The sequence below is a fragment of the Kryptolebias marmoratus genome, linkage group LG4 (assembly GCF_001649575.2).
Source record: "Kryptolebias marmoratus isolate JLee-2015 linkage group LG4, ASM164957v2, whole genome shotgun sequence".
Lineage (NCBI taxonomy): Eukaryota > Metazoa > Chordata > Actinopteri > Cyprinodontiformes > Rivulidae > Kryptolebias > Kryptolebias marmoratus.
In genome coordinates, this window is record NC_051433.1 from 17,397,051 (window position 1) to 17,416,793 (window position 19,743).

At 38.8% G+C, this 19,743-nt stretch overlaps 1 protein-coding gene across 1 annotated transcript; it reads right to left on the bottom strand.

The window, feature by feature from the left end:
• Positions 1 to 7,562: 7,562 nt before the first annotated feature.
• ccdc3b (coiled-coil domain containing 3b) lies at positions 7,563 to 19,497 on the bottom strand. Its single transcript, XM_017434591.3, has 3 exons — positions 18,794 to 19,497; positions 15,536 to 15,710; positions 7,563 to 9,188 (listed from the first exon to the last, which is right to left on the bottom strand). Exons 1-3 carry the CDS (start codon positions 19,180 to 19,182, stop codon positions 8,895 to 8,897), a joined length of 858 nt encoding a protein of 285 aa, XP_017290080.1. The 5' UTR covers positions 19,183 to 19,497; the 3' UTR covers positions 7,563 to 8,894.
• Positions 19,498 to 19,743: the final 246 nt, after the last annotated feature.

Here is a 19,743-nt window from a genome sequence, read left to right on the forward strand (position 1 = left end):
ATTCTAAATTCGACTGTACTGAGACTGATCTAGCATTTTAAAGTTTATATTTATGTGAGAGTATGCATGAGTCACACTTTTGCCAATTCAACCCTCAAAAGCAGAGCTCAGTGTGAGGCCCAACAATATAATAATAATATGGTGCCTGTTTCTTCATCTTTTTGCCTTTTATACTCTCAGCAGGATCACTGTCTCTTTCTGAACAGTTTGTTGTGCTATTTGTTTAAGAATATCTCACTTTTCAAGTGCAGAAGAAAATCAGAACAAGCTTGTCCAAATTTCTGAGGTTTGAACTTGTTAAATGTTCCAGTTGGACCTCCTGTCTGCTTTCTCAACTCTTCCAAATGTCACCTGTTGCCTGTTTGACAAAAACAAACATTTAAGATTAGTGACACCATATTTGTGAGCACACTGGTTAAGGTTAATTGCTGTCCATCACCTACAGGTGATACAGCTGAGTGTAATATTTAAATTCTTTGATTTTATGTCTGAGCCTTGGCAGATTAATAAACCTAATCACGCACTATAATCTCTAATTTGATCTGATGCTCTTTATTCTCGTGTATCTTTTCTTTTCTCTCACTTGGATCGAGTTTATTGGACAGGCCGGTTAAAGAGACCAAGGGATGGACGGATTGCTTTAATATGAAATACAGTATTAATCACACAAAAATATACATTTTCATTCTAAGCTAATCTCTGACATCTCTTCCTTAGATCTCACTTGAACATTTGTTTTGAATACAGGGTAAAATAACCCCGGGTATTTTAGCTGAATGTTTATTTTGGCCCATAAGAGGAAAGAACAGAGCAAAGTTCTATATGTCCAAACATTTTCCTGTTCCATTCCTGTTGTGTCCTGCAGTGCTGCAGGACTAAGAAACAGGCTGTTTTAATTTGAACAAAAAGGGGCTGGAACAAGGCGGAGGGCAGGGGACTAAACTATATGTTGAACACCTCCCCCCATGCATACTGTGGAAATGAGTGATGTGTTGTTTGCAAACACTTCACCCTGAATGAGTCACCTTCGCAGATCTCAGCGGGGGAACGGTGATTTGAAAGGATTTCTTCTCCAAAAACACAGCTTGTAAACTTGAAACTTCATTCCTAAACAATGTATGGGATATGGTTACAGAAAAAAAAATTGGCTTGAATTCCGTAGCTCCAATCGCTGAGGGTCTTGAAGGGAAAATGTATTAGTTTGTGAAAAGTTCCAGACTCTCCAAGTCCTAAATGACCATGCAAACCAAAACTGGTAATCCCAAACAGGATGGAGAGGACGAAAAATGAGAGATGGAGAGTGTCCGACCACTAATTTTCCACTTTTGGGGAAAATTCTCCCTGCAATTAGGGTCAAGCATTGCCAGATCCTTGACATTGGTGTAAAACATCTGATCCTGGCCCAGATCCTGAAATAATGGCAGATGAAAACCGAAAAGGAAAGGAAAATTAGAGGAGGTTGGTTGATGGAAAAATACACAATGTGTAAGAATTTTAATAAAACCTTTGCACAAAATCACTCACGTTACATTCGGCGTATGTGTGGTGACTGATTCAGAGGCTAAATGCATCAAAACAAGAAACAGATGAAACATCACTTTCCTGGACGTGCTGACAGAGAAAAAAAAAAAAAGTCAAATGTGTCCAAATTCCATTTCACTTCATGCCAAAGTCTTAAATTAATGCTTCTTTGTGTCTTGGCATCCAAACTCTATATTTAAACCAAAGTGCCTGCAGAAAAAGGAGCAGTTCTACTTTTTTTTTCACGTTCATTCCACATTTTACCGAAACCACCTCAAGAAAAAGAACAATTCCAATCATCATTTTCCTTTGTTTAACATCAATAAATCACACACCATCTCTGTGCAAAACACATGGATGCTGTGTCAGCTCTGATTTTGGGAGCCTTTTATTAGGGAGTAATTTATGCTTTCATAATATGTTCAGACTTGTTTTACAGGAGAGGTCTGTACCAAGCTGCAAAGAGTGCCGTTTATTAAAAAAAAAACAAAAACCAAAAAAAAACAGGAATACAATTTTCTCTAACGTGCTCTGTTACTCAGGTCAGACAATCTTTTCATTATAGTGTGTATGCTGAAATTAGTAGCAGATTAGGGATAGAAATGCAGCAAAGATTTCTCCATTCATGTTCCAAGCAGAATAATATTTTTTGTTTTTAGCCACAAAAACAAAACACCGGTCCAACAATTACTTTAATATTTGATAATGATGCACATTTTCACATAATTTCATTACCACTGTTGGGAAAGGTAAATTAAAATTCTGTCCTGGATCCCAGTTTTTTAGTTTGTCACATTGTTAAAAATATTACGTAAAAAAAAAAATCTAATAAAGCTTTATTTCTTTTACTATTTCCACATAGCTCTTGACTTTAAAATTTTATTATAAAAATAAACAATGCGAGTTTACAACTGAGTCGAGGGCCGGAGCTGCTGATGGCCTGCTCTCAAAGGAGTGTGGCGATCAGGTTTTTGACTGTGTTTGTGTGTAAGCTGGACGTACAAATACAACCAATTAACTCAAGGAGGAACCCCAATTAAAGATGGCCACCACAGCTAATCAACATTAACAAACACAAAAAAGTTATTATAACTTATTTTCACAGATTTTGGAAGATCTCACAATATTGAAAAAGTTATATATATTCTTTCAAAGATTGCTGGGCCATTTCATTCAAACCAGATGCCTTGTTAAAACAAAACAAGACAACACTTTACACCTTAACTTTACGTTCAAATGCAAATTTAACTTTTGCATGACTGTATTTCTAGAAGACTTTTCATACATTTGCAGCTCAGCAGTTCATGAAATCTGTGGATCCGTGAAGTAGGGAAAGTTTAGTGAACTCACAGTCTGACAATACAGACAAACAATATCGCAAACTGCATTAAAATCCAATGAAGAGCATTTGCTAAATGTTTCTTCAGTTGTTCTCTCCGTTGTAAAAACCACCCAGACAACTCCAAATTAATCTCCTATCATCACACTGTTGGATTCATTCAGCTCAGTCTCTGTCTCATGCACATCCTCACTTTTTTTTTTTTCCTTTTTCCTTTTTGATCCTTAGTCTACTTTGGACTCCAAAGTAGCTGCACCTCCCCACATTATCACCATCCAGTTCCAGCTCAGACATGATCCTGCAGCTCAGGACTGAAATCCTGAGCTCTGCATAAACAATAATCCACATTCTGCCTCTGAACACTAAGAACTGACATGAACAGAAAGAGTAAAAATGATCAAATCGAACGCTTGGTTTCTGTAGAACCACAGTTAACCCAACAACACTCCCCCCCTCTCTTAAAACTTCACATCCTTAAAACCGGTATGCACAGAAGAAGTAAACATACTAGCTGGAAAATGTGGTGACATAAACCAACGCAACCCCAAAATGTAACCCTTAGATTTAGAAACAGATTGTCGGCACTAACACCAAACATGTGAGGTTAAACAGCCCCTGCTTGCTATGTGGGCCTTTTTCTTTTATTTGTTTTTCCAAGCAAATAAAAGAACAATTACAAGTCAAGAATGGCAAGAAAGGAGGTAAAAATGAAATCATTTGTTGGGGCATGAAACAATCAACTTTCAGTCACTCGGAGAAAGAAAAAAGGTTGGAAAAAGAGAAAAATGCTGCATTTGTTTCAGACACCTGAAGCAGTTTCCAGTCTGAAACAAAGTTAGCCTTTTGTTTGAAGATAAATTACTTCGCAGAGTAAAAATTATATATATATCGTAGAACCTGAAATCTGAAGTGTGAACCTTTCCAAGTGCCATAAATGGGCCGCAAAATTTTGTTTGGATCACAGGCTGTAAAAAAATCTATGGTCTGGAATCGAGCTTGCTCCTTTCGTGGCTCGCCAAGACACTCGAACTGAATTTCCACCGTTTCCGCCGTTATGGAACATTCAGACTGAGTTTACAGCGGAGTTGAGGCTGAAATCTTGTAGACTTGAACAGAAGTGGAACAGTGAAAAAATCACCGGAGTGCAGCTGGAGAACAGTCAAGCACATTTCCATCCACATCAAACCAGCGTTCTGGGCTGCCAGATCAGAAAGCATGAAGTGAAAATGAGAAAACACAGGGAGACAGAGGCTTGACTGACTCTTTAAATAAATGATGAATCTATGGAAGTGAGTGACAGGCTAACTATGGGACACAAACGCCGAGATGAACTTAGACGAGAGATGCATGTTTGTTGTTGTTGAAACTCATTTGGTTGTCATTTATAAAATAAATTGGGGGAGGCAGACTGAGGCGTAACTGTCCGCAAAACCAAAGTTTGACAAATCGGCCCCCAATGTGAGCAAGACAGTGCTGCCCATCTTCAGATGTACCCATCAATGTGCCACTGTATTGGAATATACAAAATAAGAACAAGCTCTGTATGTAAATTAGTAAATGCACCTAATAAAACCTAGACAAGGTTCAAATTCTTTATCTGTGAACAATTTAGAGAAAGTTTTGCTGCGTTACGCCTGCTGCCACAAAAGGTGGGTTTGTTTGTCTGTTAGCGAAATAACTCATGAACCACTGCACGGATTTTAATGAAACTCTCAGAAAGTAATCATTGGGTGCACATCTACAACTCATTAACCTCTGGGGTCATCCTGATTCAAAATGGCCACCACAGCTAATCAACCTTAGGCAGCCCCCAAACTGCTGTAACTCAGTCAGTTTTGCAGATACTGAGCTCGAACTATGTGTGGTACACACTCAGCGGTAACAGAGTGAGAAAGGTCTTTGTGTAAAAGTTTGGCATGTGAGGCAGCAGGCAGTATGCAATCCATCAAGGAAGGCTGATTCTTGAATCGGTTTTGGTTCCTTGTAATTGTAAAGTCTGATATTTTAAACAAAGCTTGAGCTTCCCTGCTCAAGCTGCTGCCCCCCATGACCCGACTCCGGAACAAGCGGCAGATAATGAATGGATGGATGGAGGATATTTTAAAGGTACTCTTTACAAAGTATGAAATCAGACATAAAAAGGGTATCCTTAACTACAGTATGTGCCGTTTGAAAGTGTTTACTTCAGCAGTTTTCTAAATGGATTGATATACAACTCCAAAATACAGGTATGCAGTGAATGTGAACAAATAACTCGACTGAAACTTGTGAAAAACAAGAAAAATAGAAAACAAACAAAGTTGCATTATAGTGCAGTCATAAAAATGCAAAACGTACCCCACATACATTCACTGTATTAGTGACAGCTTGAGTTACGTGATTAAACATCAGGCTGGCTATAAACAAATATGGCCGAATCAGACAAGCGTATAATCTCAGAAGAGACGTTTAGGTGGAAATATGAGTGTGAATTTACTGCTAACTGTGAATAAAAAGAGAAAGAACAAGTAAGACAGCTGGCAAGAATAAATATTGAGGATCAAGCGCCATAAAAACAGTAGAGCCATAAAAACAGCTCGGTGTTCAAACACACCAGGTTTTTTACAAAACTTCCTCTGGATGGATAAGTTTACTGTTTCAGTTTAACTGATCTCTTTATCTTTAGACATTACTCGACAAACTTGAGTGTAAATACGTATCAATACATCCAAACTGTCACACTTCCTGATCCCAAGCAGCTCTCCAATGGACGTCACCATTGTTGACCTATTTTCAGTCACTTCGGCTGTTTTGATAGGTTAAACTAACATGGTAGAGTGGAAGTTTCACAAATTTTGCTGACAGATTTTTAATTAAGGGACACATTAACCATCCATATGAGAAAAAAGCTTTGTTTAACACTTTATAGTTTTGTTAGTTTGTTTTTATATCATAATCAGGTTTTTATCCAAATTTGTTTTGCCACACATTTGAATGATTGTGACAGACTCTCATATTTTCCACTTTTGTCAATATGTAGAATAAATGCACATCCGTGTAGCTATATCTATTCATTCAGCATTATGTCAGAGTGTCACAGCTGCAACTTTGTGACCCCCAGCAGTTGTTTATTATTAGAAGCTACAATCAAGTTAGCAGATACATTTATTGGCAACAAATTATGATAAATAAAACACAGTATAAAACACTTTTCATAACAAAAGAATGGAAAGAGATTTTTACTCAGATTAAAATATGATTAAGTTGAGTAACAGCTGAGTGGAGAACACAAAAATTAAAAATGATTGGGTTTTAGAATTAAAACTGAATTTACTGAACTTCAATAAGTTAATACACTGCATGTATGTCACATATGTTTTGTATCTTTTTAATGCCCTATAATGCAAATTTGTGTTCTACATTCCTTTAGCTCAAAGAAAGTGTTTTTATTTTTGACTTTTGGAAGGTTTCCATTTATTTTTAAAGCTACATCAGTGCCTATAATTTAGGTGCAAAGTTTAAATGAACTGCAGGAATATGATGCTAGGAACCAACCAGCCACAGAAAGTAACAACAGTGAGCCATATTACACACGTGTTCAGCGTTAAAGGGGTGCTCCTCAAAGCCAGTTGCGAGGTCAGATAATGAATAACATTTTACCGATCAGATGCCCTGGGATTATTTATAGAAAGAGCTGAAACCGGTGCAGTCAGAGAAGCACAAAAAAATGAGACCAAAGAAACAAATCACGGCAAGAGAAATGCAGCTCAAAAAGCCTCCTCTTTGAGACCACCTCCATGGAGCCACATTGTTTGACATCTGTTTTGCAGCTTGGCCGTGCACAGCGGTTTATGTTGAGAAAGCAGTGTGTGTATATCATCTTTGGCCCGGGCCCACTGGGATCCGGACTGTCGGCTGTAGGCGAGGCTGTCTGATGCAAACGTTTCATGGGGTAGGACGAACAAAAAAAAAAAAAAAGGACGAGCTGTTTTCTGATTTTTTTTTTTACCCTAAATCTGAATCAAGCCTAAAAAAGAAAAAAAAGACTTTCTCCCTAATTACCCTCTGCTTTGTTAGAGATCCTTTAAAGATAGTTCACAAGCCGAAATGCGTTTTCATCTCCTTTCTGTTTTGTTTCATCCCGCTCTGAGCAAATCCTTCCTGTCAGCCTTTCTGTTTTACACAACAGAACCATATGGAGGGAATTTGGTCGAGCTCTCCTGGAAAGTGTGCTGAAAATTTCATTTGTCAAAATGATTTGCATCTGAAACATTTTTTTTTTCTGAAATTACAAAACTAAACTCAACAGAAACAGAGGTCAGCAAAGGGCCAACAACTGTGGAACTGAAGTCTGAAACTTTAACTCGACAACTTTCTCCATCTCAGCTCGGTCTGTGGTTACTTTTGTTTGGCCAGACGCTTTCCTAGACATATTTGTCCTAAAATATTACCCTTCCGGACTCTCAACAAATGAAGTATGTCCTTCTCTTCAGCGCAGAGATGTGAGGACGTAAAGTCAGAAAACCACATCTGATTCACATCGTTACATAAAACCTTTCTTTTCCATCTTTGATTGGACAAGTCTGGAGCAGTTTGTAAGACAGGCCGTGTAATCCGAAAAAACATAAATCTTTCAAACTCGGATTATAAATCTTACATTTTATATGGATTACAACCGTTTCACTGCACTGGAAGGGATGCTGCAGTCAAATCTGAACAATACTGATACATGATGATGGTTTATATCAGTAAGTTACTTTTTAAAAAAAGAAACTGTTTTTGAAATGTCACCAACCAAACTGCAAAATAAAATCAGTGAGGATGATGAAAAACTAGTTTTGAAATCTCTTTTATTAAAAATAGGACATAAGGAAAAACTAAAACTGATTGTGTTATTGGCAAAGCAAAACATTAATAGTTTGAGGAAAGCAGAAAACAAGAAAAAGAACTTACAGAATCTAAAATAAAAGCAAAGTTCATTTCTGACACAGAAAACAACAAAACGATCCCAATTCATACCAGCTCCATCGGCTGAAGTGAACGGGTGCTCAGCACCTCATATTCAAACAAGAAAAGACACATTTTTATACAAACAAGTGAGAACTTTAAACTTCCAAAATAATTATTTCAATAAAGACAAATAATATGATGTGATGTGAAGCCAAAACTGTCAAATTATGTCACTTAAAAAAAAACAAAAGAAAATAAATGAACAATTTAATAAATATTAGCTGATAACTGCTCGAAGGATGTGGAAACAGCTTAAAAATAAATGTGGAACTGCAAAAATGCTGCAGTTTTTAAGATGTAAGCAAAATAAAAAATAAAACGTATGTAAACCTTATTTTTAAAAGACATAAAAACATAACATTTGACTTGCAGTCGCCCATTTTGATAAAGTCCAAGTTTACACCTCACCAACAGAGCTGGTTTGTTACCTTTGGGACATCATTGCTTTTTAAAAGGCTGAATTCTGGCGAACTACAGAAAAACTCAAGGGTGGAGTTTCAACAGTTTTTTACTTTGGAACCAGTTTTAAAATAAAACAAAACAATTCAGGGCGGCTGAAACGCCATTTCTGTGCGGTCTCACGGCTGGAACGATATAAAACTTTTGAGTATTCACAAAAACACTGCTCTCATGTGGACAATTGTTTAATTTAACACAGATGTTGATGAAAATTCATAATTTTGCTCCAGTAAATTAAAAAAAAAAAAAAAATCAAAAATGTGATGGCTGCACCAATGTCAAGTCTTTGAAGGCAAAAATTTGAGAATCATTTAACATATCAGAGGGAAGACATTAACATTTGTAGGATGCACCATGTGTCCAGCACAAAAAGGAAGAGCAATTTATATATATAAAAAAATAAGTATAATGTTTTAACACTGAAGGTATTTATAACAAAAAGTATCTTTTGTTGTGTTTATTTTATTTTGTCTTAACTGTTATTGCTGTTTCTTTGCTTAATATTTCACTCCCTCTTCTTATATTTGCCACTGAATGCAACAAAGGAAAGATACTCAGATTTACATTGACAAAGAAAAGAGGAAATCTAGCTTTTGATCTTCTTGGACTGGACCTGTTTAAGTGGCTGGTTCTTTTCATCCTGGATAGTGTCCTGATCGGGATGAGTTTGAGGCGTCTTTGACTCGTGGAGCTGTTTAAAGCTGAGGGTTTGTTGCTCCTTCGTCGTTTCCCTTTGGGCCTGGCGTAACAGACGTTTCAAGGTCTTAACCTTCTCCCTCAGGTGGCCGTTGGCCTTCTCCAAAGAGCGCACTTTCTGGGAGAGAGTCTTCACCCTCTCCTCCTCCTCAAACAGAGCCTTCTGCACTGTGGAGCACAGTAACTGTGAGGACAGAAGAAACAAAAACAAAAGATCATTTATTCAGGACTTTACAGAAAATTCAGTTATAACAAGAAGGTTTTTTTGGGGGATCAAATACTACAAATCAAAAACACAGAAGCACCACAAGCTCCAGTCTTTGCCTGCAAGGGAAACAAATATCTGCTGACAAAGGTTTGTTATCCAACACATCTGCAGGGTCTGCCATAAACCTCACAATGAATGCTAAATGGACTGTACTTACAACACAATCTGCCCTTATCTCCCCATCCACACAGCACTCTACTACATCTCTACAAAGCTAACCTAAATAAATCATTCTATGGAGTCTAATCAGTGCATTAAACTCCATTCATTCACTAATGGGGCCCATCGGAGGCAATGGGGGGTTCGGTGTCTTCCCCAGAGACACTTCGACATGTGACTGCTGTCAGGAATTGAACCTCCAACTCTCTCATTAGAGGATGACTGCTCTAACCACTGAGCCACAGTCGCCCAATGCTTGCAATGGGAGGAGGTATATTGGCTGTATGAAAGGACTCGTTTGTGTTCGTATAGACCAGGTTTTATCTAGTTAGAGGGAGGGAATTATGAGCCTTTAGTTCAGTTCTGCTCCAAGGTAACACCCAGAGATTCTTCTGTGGTCACATATTATACCTTGAAGTTATTAAGAGCTCATTTAAAGAAAATGTTCCATATTTTGTTTATGAAGTTTATGAACAATTAGTATTTTACCCGTTGTAGACAGCTCTTTGAATGGCCTCAATATGAAGAAATCTCACCGGTTTGATGAGCTGACGGCTAGTCTGAACAGAGCCAGGAGCAAAGTGGATCACTGCTGTCTTTAGACAACTTCAGTCTGAACATTTTCAAAGCAGTTCATGTGAACGATATTTTATAAACCTTTACTCAGCTGTCAGTTTTGGATTACATTATTTTAGTAACAACATTCCTGCAAGACGTGCCCTCAGGCTGAGCAGGAAGTGCTACAGGTGGCTGCTGCTGCCACAATTTGTCCTTGCAAATAATCGTAGGTGTAAAGGTTTATAAAATATTGTTCCATAAAACGATGAGTCTGGAGCAATCTACTTTGGTTTTTTTTTCTCCACTTAGGTTAGATGTTTGCTCCTCAGTCTCGTCAGAATTAAAGTCTTTTTCTCTGAACTGAGGTCGATCAAAGAGCTGTCTACAACAGGTAAGATATTAACTGTTCATAACATTTCTACTGAACCCTATTTGAAATGAGTTGAACTGTTTCTTTATGGGAATTTTGGTTAATACACTTCTGCCATCCTGCATTTGGATTAAGCATCTGTAATCATGTGTAATTGTTTAAGCCCTGTAACAAACAATTCAGACGCCATAGTTAGCAAATAGTTATGACTGGATTTTCAAAACAAAAATGAACACGACCCACATTTTTCAGGTAAGATGTGACTCCCCCCCCTCAGAGTCAGTATACTGTAATCCCAACAAAACACTTGCAGAAGACCAAATACACTTCTGTTACATTTGTGATGTAGTACCTGACACATCTGCTGTTTTGATAATAGATTTTCTTTGGCTAAGTCTCAAGAGAGCACTGCTGACACACGTTGTGGGCTGAGAGCCAGTGTCAACAGCTCCCAATGAGGTCTGGATATTCCATTGTTTGTGTATAAAAGAGGCCAAAAAAAGTTTGGTTGGGTGCTTTCAGCTTAAAAGAAAAAAAAGGAAGAAGGGTATGGGAAAATAATAAGAAAAACAACACAGAAGTATTTTTGACCTTCACTACTGTGGAGCGTACGCTCTGCTTCTCATATGAAGCTGTGTGCGGTGATGGCGAAGGGGATCCAGATGCAACCAAGGCTCGACAAAGGATGTGAACAACGGAGAGAAAGAAAATTTATTCAACCCCAAATAAAAAAAGCTGCTGCAAAGGAGGGGATTGTAAAAATAAACCGAACAAACCAATAGCTTTAGAAACAATGATGAGGACCCAACACTGGGACAGAATATAGACTGAGGGAGGTAACCAAAGGCATGTGTGGTGATGAGAAAATTTAAACCAGGTGTGCACAGAGCAGCAAGCACACCAACTGAGTGAAAAAGCACTGAAATGAAACATGGAGACAGGGAAAGGAAAGAAACAACAGAAAACAAGAGGAACTTGAATGGATAGATTAAATCCTTGGAATTGAGGTTATCAAGAATTAATATATTATCTGTTACAGATAACTCTTTGAACGACCTCAGTTTGGAGTAAAAAAGTTTCATTCTGACCAGATTGACGAGTTCTAGTCTGAGTGAGGCCTAGACCAAAGTGGATTACTGCCTTCAGAAATGTTATGATATCCCTATTGAAATATCATAAGTGCTCCAGCTAGCTGCTGCTGCAGCTTTTTGCTCTTGCAAAGACGGTAACCATCGAATCTTTTGCAAATAACTGTGTAACGTGAAACTGAGTTTTCTATTGTCCGCTGCCAAAAGGTGAAAGGGGGCGATCACATTTTTGCCATTTTTGTGTCTGTTTTTTTTTCTGTTAGCAAAACATATCATGAACCAGCTGATGAATTTTACTAAAACTTTAAGAAAGTAATTACTGGATGACATTCAGAACTTTTGCAGTCAATTAAAATCAAGATGACCACAGCTAATTATTGAGATTGTGCATCATGTTATTTTTAAAGATTTGATTAAAATGGCTAAAACTTTGTCATTCCTCAACATAAGATGATCTCAGTTTAAAATTTTGGCATGAAAGATGGCGGGCAATCTTGCATTCCTTCAAGGAATGCAAGACTTTTAATTTAAAGCAGCACGAACTGCCATGAAACTTCTAAGAGTGGGGATTTTTTTCTCAAGATGACAGCTTCTCCACTGACTGTTTGCTCGCCAGTCCGGTCAGAATCAAACTATTTCTCCAAACTGAGGCCATTAAAAGCGCTATCTGCAGCACGCAAGACGTTAACGGTGCATGACCTTTACACAGAACCTCACTTCAAAAGGTCTTTAACAACACAGAAACCAGAAATAACAAAAATGATAAAACAGGAACAGTAAAGCACACAAAACCACAAGAAAACTCAAAGACAATTACACATCCAGTTTAAAAAAACTAAAAACCTAAAACCAACACAGCCAGAGCAGCTCAAGGTTGTGACTGAGATCAAGCTGAGGTGAGGAAGATGATAACACAACATACTGTTTAAGTAAGACACCCCTATGAGCTAAAACCCAACATGCCTGTGAACCCTGTGACAAATAGTCCAACAGCCTGGACCACTTCTGGCTGAAAAAAAGAGAAACAAATTAGCTCCAGATGCTCGTCTTTGACTGTGTGCCTGTATGCCAGAGAGCAGATTTCCTCAGCCGACCAGCGGGACAACCCATGTAAATTCTCTGCCATCAGATAAAAACCGCTGAGAGGTTTGAGGAAATGTTAAAAATGTGCCGCCGGCCCACATCATTGGTCCGTACATTACTCGTGGTAATAGTAGCTGTGGTCTTTCTCCATGAGCTCTTGCTTTCGTCCCAGAGGAATCGCTGTGAACGTACGAAACCTTAAAACGGAAAGGGTCATGTTCAGAGACCGAACAAAGAAAAATACGAAAAGCAAAAAGTGTCAAATGCAGCTTTAGTGTTTTGTGCCCCCACAAAATGATTTTCACATGGGCACACTTTCAGTTCGAGCTGGAGCAGACACGGTCAGACCCGCCGAACTGAGACGGGCCCTGCCGCAGCTCAAATAAAATAGAAGTTACCAAATTTCAACTACAGCTTTTATCATTAACTTGCTATTAGCCTCATGCAAAACATATGGGTTGTTCAAACTGCATTTGAACACATTCTTTAGAAAATCAATTTCATAGAGTAAATTAATTAAGGGCATGAGAGAAAATAATGATCACAATGTAGTTCACGGTACGGAGAGAAACAAACTCTGGAAAGAACTTAAAAGTAAAGTATTTAACTGGGTCTTTGGTAAACAACAGAATGGAAAGTTAGTGCACTCGTAAAACTTTTAACTTTTGCCCTGTATCTCTCTGGGCTGCGACTCTTGGCAACAAACTGTGAATGTTATTCTTGAGAGAGTTTCCAAAGTGTTTCAAAACTCTCAATTTTTCTTTTGTGTGAGTCGCAGGGCCTTGTCGTCAGGTTGGTGGAGTTTTGAACAAATATTAGTGTGAAAAATTTTCTCTCAAATTAGTCACAGAGTTGTTGCAGGTGTCTGGAAGCCATCTCCATGCATTAGAAAGGAGGAGGGTTTGCTAACCCAATGAAACCAAATTGGGACTGATTGGAGACAAAAAATAGCACAGCCTGTGGCACTTCCTGCAGAAATATTATATTTCTGCAGAAATAACGATGTAATGAAATAACTGTCAGTGATGTAAAGGTTTAGAATGGCATTCACAAATAAGATTATGAATTTTTTAAGTTTGTTGTTGCATTAAGATGACAACAATCCACTTTGGTTTCAGCTCTGTTTCTGTTAGCTTGTCAGTCTGGTCAGATTAAAACTCAATTTATCTAAACTGAGTTAATTCAAAGAGCTATCTACAGCAGGTAATATATCAACTATTCACCACATTTTCACAGAAATCTACTTCAAAAGATCAGAACTTTCTCTTTAACCCTTTAATCCAACTTTAATAAATTGAAGCTACTTTAGTTTTTAGGTGTCGACTTTTAGCTTAACAAATACTGAACCCTACATTTATCACAAAGGATTTGTATTACAGAATCCCTCCCTGTCTGGTAAATCTTCATCTTCAGAAGCTTAATTCTTGCTTTTTTCCAGAAGCTTTGCTGTGTTATCCAAATAACACAGCAAAGCCTGTGATCTAAAGAAGTTTAAACACTTGGTTTCTGATCTGGAGCTCATTTAAAACATGCGCGTGCTGCGTTCTCTATAAGTGATATCTGTCATGACAGAGGAAGCATGTTTAAAGCCTCCCAGAGGACAAACCAGCAGATTTATGTGTGTTTAAGAGGTTTGTTAGACCATTTTATTCAAACTAATCTTTAGAAGCCTGCAATCAGCTCAAAATAATGTTTTTATCCAGTCAAAGGTAAAATTTCTGTATCAAAGTCATAAAACTTCATAAAAAATAATCTTAGCTAGTAAAAATGACATTCCTTTTTAACTGAGGCTGTAAATATGGGAAGGCTCAGGTCTGTTAAATCCTAATATGACACACGCCTTTCGATATATAAGATACTGTCAGTATGACACGATCTAATATGAGCTCAGGTCAGTTGTTCTCGGTTGCTACGTACAAAAGAAAAAAACAAAGTCTGCTTTTATTTAGCAAAAAGGGATGATGTAATGCCGCAGCTTGAGACACAGTTTTGTAGTTATAATCACAAGTCTGTCCCGAGAGTTTCCTGTTCATGAAAAATACAAATCAAAGTTTTCATTCTTCTTCCTCATGGTGTGGTTTTTTTTAAATCTTTGTAAATTGTCAGCGAGTAACTGTGAACAGAAACGGAAGAGCTGAGATAAATCAAACCCACAAGACGAAACGAAGCAGCAGTGAGTCTCTGCAGTTCCAAGGAGGACCACGTGCCTCCCAGTGATGTTTTATGTACAAATAAAGTTTAACCAATAAACACATGGCTGTGAAGTTTACTGATACAGGTCATCCAAAAACCTCCTTTTGCATCGTTATGAGTGCTAAAACGTTTTCCGTGGTATGGAATGAAACGTAGGTGCTTTCTGAGAATATGAGTTGCTTTAAAATCCACTTTCGCTGGCTTTCATTTGCTCAGGGATTCCACTTATTGACTCCTTTTTTTTTTTATTTTCCTCCAAACACAGCAAGTCCTTTGTCCTGCCAACTCTCAGGAAATGTGCATCTGTTTTTTCACGCATTAAGAACATTTCCAGCAACCTTTGAAAACAATGGGACGTAAAACTTTGTGTTCTTTATGTTGGGGCTGCAGTATTTCAGGCTTTATGGGACTGTGCATTCTTCTCTCTCTCCTTTTGTGCGTGAAGGCGATGCGAAGCTAACAGCTGAAACAAAGTAAATGATTCGATGCACATCTACAACCGATTAATTTTGGAGTCACCGCAATTTAAGATGGCTGCCGCAGCTGATTGAAATTTGCCAACAAAAGATGACTTTAACTCAGCAAATTTTACAGACACTGAGCTAAAATTAGATGTGGCAGGTAGCTGATCTTGCTATACTGCATGAAATTGTGCACAAGGTCCTTTACGAGGTTTGATCAAAATGGCTACGACTACTCCTTCTCAGCATATTATAACTTCAGTTTAAAACTCCTTCAATGCCTTTATTTTCCAGAGGTATATAAAATCAGGCCGATCAGCTCTCCGTGAGGGGCTCTGAGCGGTTACGTACCCGGCTGTCCTCCTGAGCCTCCCACTCCGGAGTGAAGCTGTGGACCTGAGTTCCAGGCGTGCAGTTGGAAAACTGGAAGAGGCTCGCGAACATGCGGTGGTTCTCCGGAGTGTCAGGGAAGATGGGGTCCTGGAAGTTCACTCCATGTGGAATAATGTTATAGTTCTCATCCATCCTGCGTGGCAGAAAGAAAACACATACTGTTGATAGAGCAGCGAGCCAAAGCGGGAAATAAAGTAAAATAAAAAACAACCCTCTTACTTGAGTGAAAACAGACGAGAGTGTAAACAAACATCAGCTATGAATGAAATAAGAAGCATTTAATTTTCACCAGAATTCTCTTGAAATAGAAGGAAATGACAGCTATTTGATCAACTCCTAGGAATGTAGTTATTGCCTGCTGCCAAAAGGCAAAGACAGGCGGTTACGTTTTTGACTGTGGACGTGAGTTTGTGTGTCTGTTTAGCAAAATATCTCATGAACAAATTTTAAAGAAACCATGGGATGACCATGTACAACTGATTAACCTTTTGGAGTCAGCTGACACAGCTAATCAACATTAGCAAATACAAAACACAAAATGGCAATAACTTAGCTAATTCTCTAGATCAGGCGACCCTGGTCCGGGAGGGCCACTATCCTGCGTGTTTTACTTGTTTCCCTGCTCCAACACACCTGATTCAGTGGTTTAATTACCTCTTCTTGTTCTGCAGAAGCCTGTTAATGACACACTGATTCATATCAGGTGTGTTGGAGCAGAGAAACAAGGAAAACGTGCAGGATACTGGCTCTCCACGACCAGGGTTGACCACAACTGCTTTAGATATTGAGCTAAAATTTGGTGTGGCAGTAGCTGAGAGTCATCCTCAGCACACACTCCAAGTGCTAAGAAATCTCACAAGGTCTCGCAGTATTTAATTTAGAAAGTTTGACCAAAACGGGTACCCTTTCTCAGCATAAGATGGTTTTAGTTTGTCGCTCTGGCAATAAAAGGTGGCGGGCGATATGTGTGTCTTAAAGGAATGACAGGTCTTGAATGTAAACAGTGTTTGTATATTGAGTATTACTGTGACAAAAACATTTCTTTCTGCCAACAGGAAAAAAAGAAAAAAACATTTTGCAAAACTGTTTGCAGATCCTCTTATTTAAACTGAAGTGTCGCAGGGACGACTCAGCCCAGCAGATGACAAGCCAAGGGGAATTACAGAGCGCGTTTCATATCTTCAGGAAGTCTTGTGGCAAACATCTGGATTCCATCTCAAAGCTCTCAGAAGACCTCTAAAGCCCGGCTGTCCCCATCAAAGGCTGCATGTGCTTTGTGTACGTCTGCTCAGGTTCTGCTTTGGCGGATAAAGCCAAAGGTCAGATGTAATCACAGAAACTAGGAACGACACAGAGCTGGAGATTTAAAGGAATTTGTCTGATTTCTACACTGGTAGAAAAAAAAGGCTTAAAGAACATAATCCAAACGAGCAACTTCAGTGCTGGATTAAAGCTGTCCATGTAAACACTTGATGCACAAGCTGCACTAAAGGCTTTGCTTTGCGCTGAGAGAAGTTAAAAATCAACATAGAGTGAAATATAAGCTAAACATATGGTTTTAGCTGCATGCTCAATCTGTCTCATTTATGTGTCCTGGGGGAGATCCCTTGGATGCATTTTTTTTTCTCTCTCTCTCTCTGTTAGGCTCTGATTCATCCTGTCCAGGGAGTTTGTAGCCATGATTGATTGGAGAAAGTATTTTGGTCAGAGAGAAGATGTTTTACAGGAGGAAATAAATGCCGCCTGGAGAGTTTGGATTCATTAGCGGACCTTCTGGGAGTTGGTATCGCTAAGGAGCCTCCAGAACAATGAAACGTATCTGTTAAAGACTTCTGTTGGGGACTCTCAAATTAGCTAAAAAATTAATAAAAAATCATCTTGACTAGTTGTATTTGGTCTTGTTAAGTCTATTTGGTCTAACGTTTTAATGAATCTTTGGGTGTTGTTGTGGAAATACATCATATAAAAGGTAAAATCAAATCACTTAAACACAATAAAAGAGTTAAAATAAACCAATGGATCATAATAAAAACAATTATAGGCTTTGTTTTGTTCTATTTACTAATTATAAACCTCAAAATGATCAAACTGTTAAATGGGATGACTCTTAATTGTCAATTTAGAGAGTCTCAAAAGGTAAATCATGTTTTTGATGGTAAATCTACTGATTCTCCTAATATATTTATTCTTTAACACAACAGCCAAGGAATGACGTTCATTTTTTTAAGCAGTAAATTTACTGCTTCAGAAAGAAACTGATCCTGTAAAAAAGTTAGAAAATGTAAATGAGCAGGTTTGTTTTTGTAAGACTGAGTTGCAATTATATATTTTTTATTTTTAGAGTGAATAATGGCACTCATTTACAGGAGCGCCACCAGAGGGGGGTAGACGGGGGCGATGAGCACCACTTTCAATTTGCTATTGGAAGGAAACGCTAAAAGGCAGGTGACAAAAAAAAAAAAACATTTAGAGGGGAGGGATGTTCCATTTTCTAAGTCTGAGTATTTTTTTACTTGACTTTATGACTTATTAGGAGATGAAAGGCAAACTATCTGGGAGGTGACAAAAGCCTTTTCAAACGGTTTTGTTCTCAATTTGGAAAGAAGATGAAAAAAACATTTTTTCCGAGCCTTCAAAGAAAATGCTTGTTGTATGTTTAAAACACTTGCTTCATTGTGTGTGTCTGTGTGCATGTGGGAGGAAGGGAGGGTAATTATTATTTTTGTTTGTTTTAACCTTTTGGGAGAAAAAAAAACAACATTTGAGAACATATTTTTAAAAAGCTTTTGTTCGTACCACCCCACACCCTAAAAAAATTAATAAAATTATTTTCATCTGCTAATAAGGCAAGAAAAAAAAACTGATAAGACTTTGCGAACGGGACATTCCTGTAACACAAAAAACGGTTTCCTTATCTTGAGAAACAGATTTTTAGAAGATCTCTGTAACTAAAAGTAGCAGACTGTTGTTTGTTTTGGACAGACTTAGAAAATGAGACATTTCTTTTTATCTCGCCTTTCAGGGTTTGGAGGATTTGAAAATAACCTGAATATGACAGAATCATAATGAAACTCCTGAACTTCTGTGATGGCTTTAGGTTTTGGTGTGCCACCCTAAGACTATCAGTGCCCCCCTCCCCTCCATGCATCTGGCCTCCTGTTCGGAAACCTCCTGGATGCGCCCCTGCCTGTCCATCCCAGACACCTGGCTGTTCACCTGAGGAAGAAGTAGTAGTTGTTGTTCTGGGTGACGCTGTAGGAGACGCACGGTAAGTAGCCCAGGCCGCTGACGTTGAACCTGGAGCCGGCGGGGACCTCCAGCATGCTGCCCCACGCCTGGTCGCACAGCAGCTCGATCTCCGCGGAGAAGAGCAGGTCGGTGTCGTGCTGCCACGGCAGGTAGTTGTAGACGCTGTAGGACTCCCTGTGCAGCGCCAGCACCTTGGCAAACACGATGATCTCCGCCAGCTCGGCGCGGCACGCTTCTGTCTGCGGTCTCCAGTCGTGGGGCAGCTGACAGCCCCCCCAGCTCCCACCGGGACTGGCAGCTGCCAGAACAAAGGCCAAAGCAATCCACATGGTGATGATGTGACAGAGGGGACGCATCTCCGAAGGAGCGCGCCAAGGCGCACAGGAGCGGAGAAAGAGAAAAGCCACAAAGAGGAGGGGAGGCTTTCACAGACCTGTGCGCTTCAGATGTCTGTTTAAAGGAGGATTTTTTTTTTTTTTTTTTACAGAACAAGACGAAGGAAAGCCCCGATAGTTACTGCCCTGCAACCTCTGTCCAACCACAGCTGCAGCCTGATCACTCCAGCATCCCTCTGCAAAAAACAGAAAAAACAAAAACCAGCTGCGCCTCACCTCTGAGACAAAACAACACAGAACGAAAAAAAAGAACTTTTAGACACGAAGGTCAACTTTTTCTAAATTTCTGCCCAAGTACAAAAAAGTGCGCTTTGCATGATATTGCAAATTAGAGTTAAATTGATCTCAGAAAAACCACAGAGAAGAGCAGAAAATCCACGAAACTCCAATGAAACGTCACTGGCGCCCTCTGGTGGCGACTTTTAGAAACACATCAGCTGTAATAATCGAGTTAACTTTTTTGTAGACCTTCACTTTAAAAACACTTCATATAACTCTGTACAACTTTAAATATAATTTGAA

What these genes read in the sequence shown, in the direction of transcription:
- ccdc3b (XM_017434591.3), bottom strand. Translation starts at nt 19,182, where the DNA reads ATGCGTCCCCTCTGTCACATCATCACCATGTGGATTGCTTTGGCCTTT. An exon ending in AACTACTACTTCTTCCTCAG is followed by an intron (nt 15,711 to 18,793) that starts GTGAACAGCCAG and finishes TCTGCCACGCAG; the next exon opens with GATGGATGAGAACTATAACA. An exon ending in AGGCTCAGGAGGACAGCCGG is followed by an intron (nt 9,189 to 15,535) that starts GTACGTAACCGC and finishes CTGTCCTCACAG; the next exon opens with TTACTGTGCTCCACAGTGCA.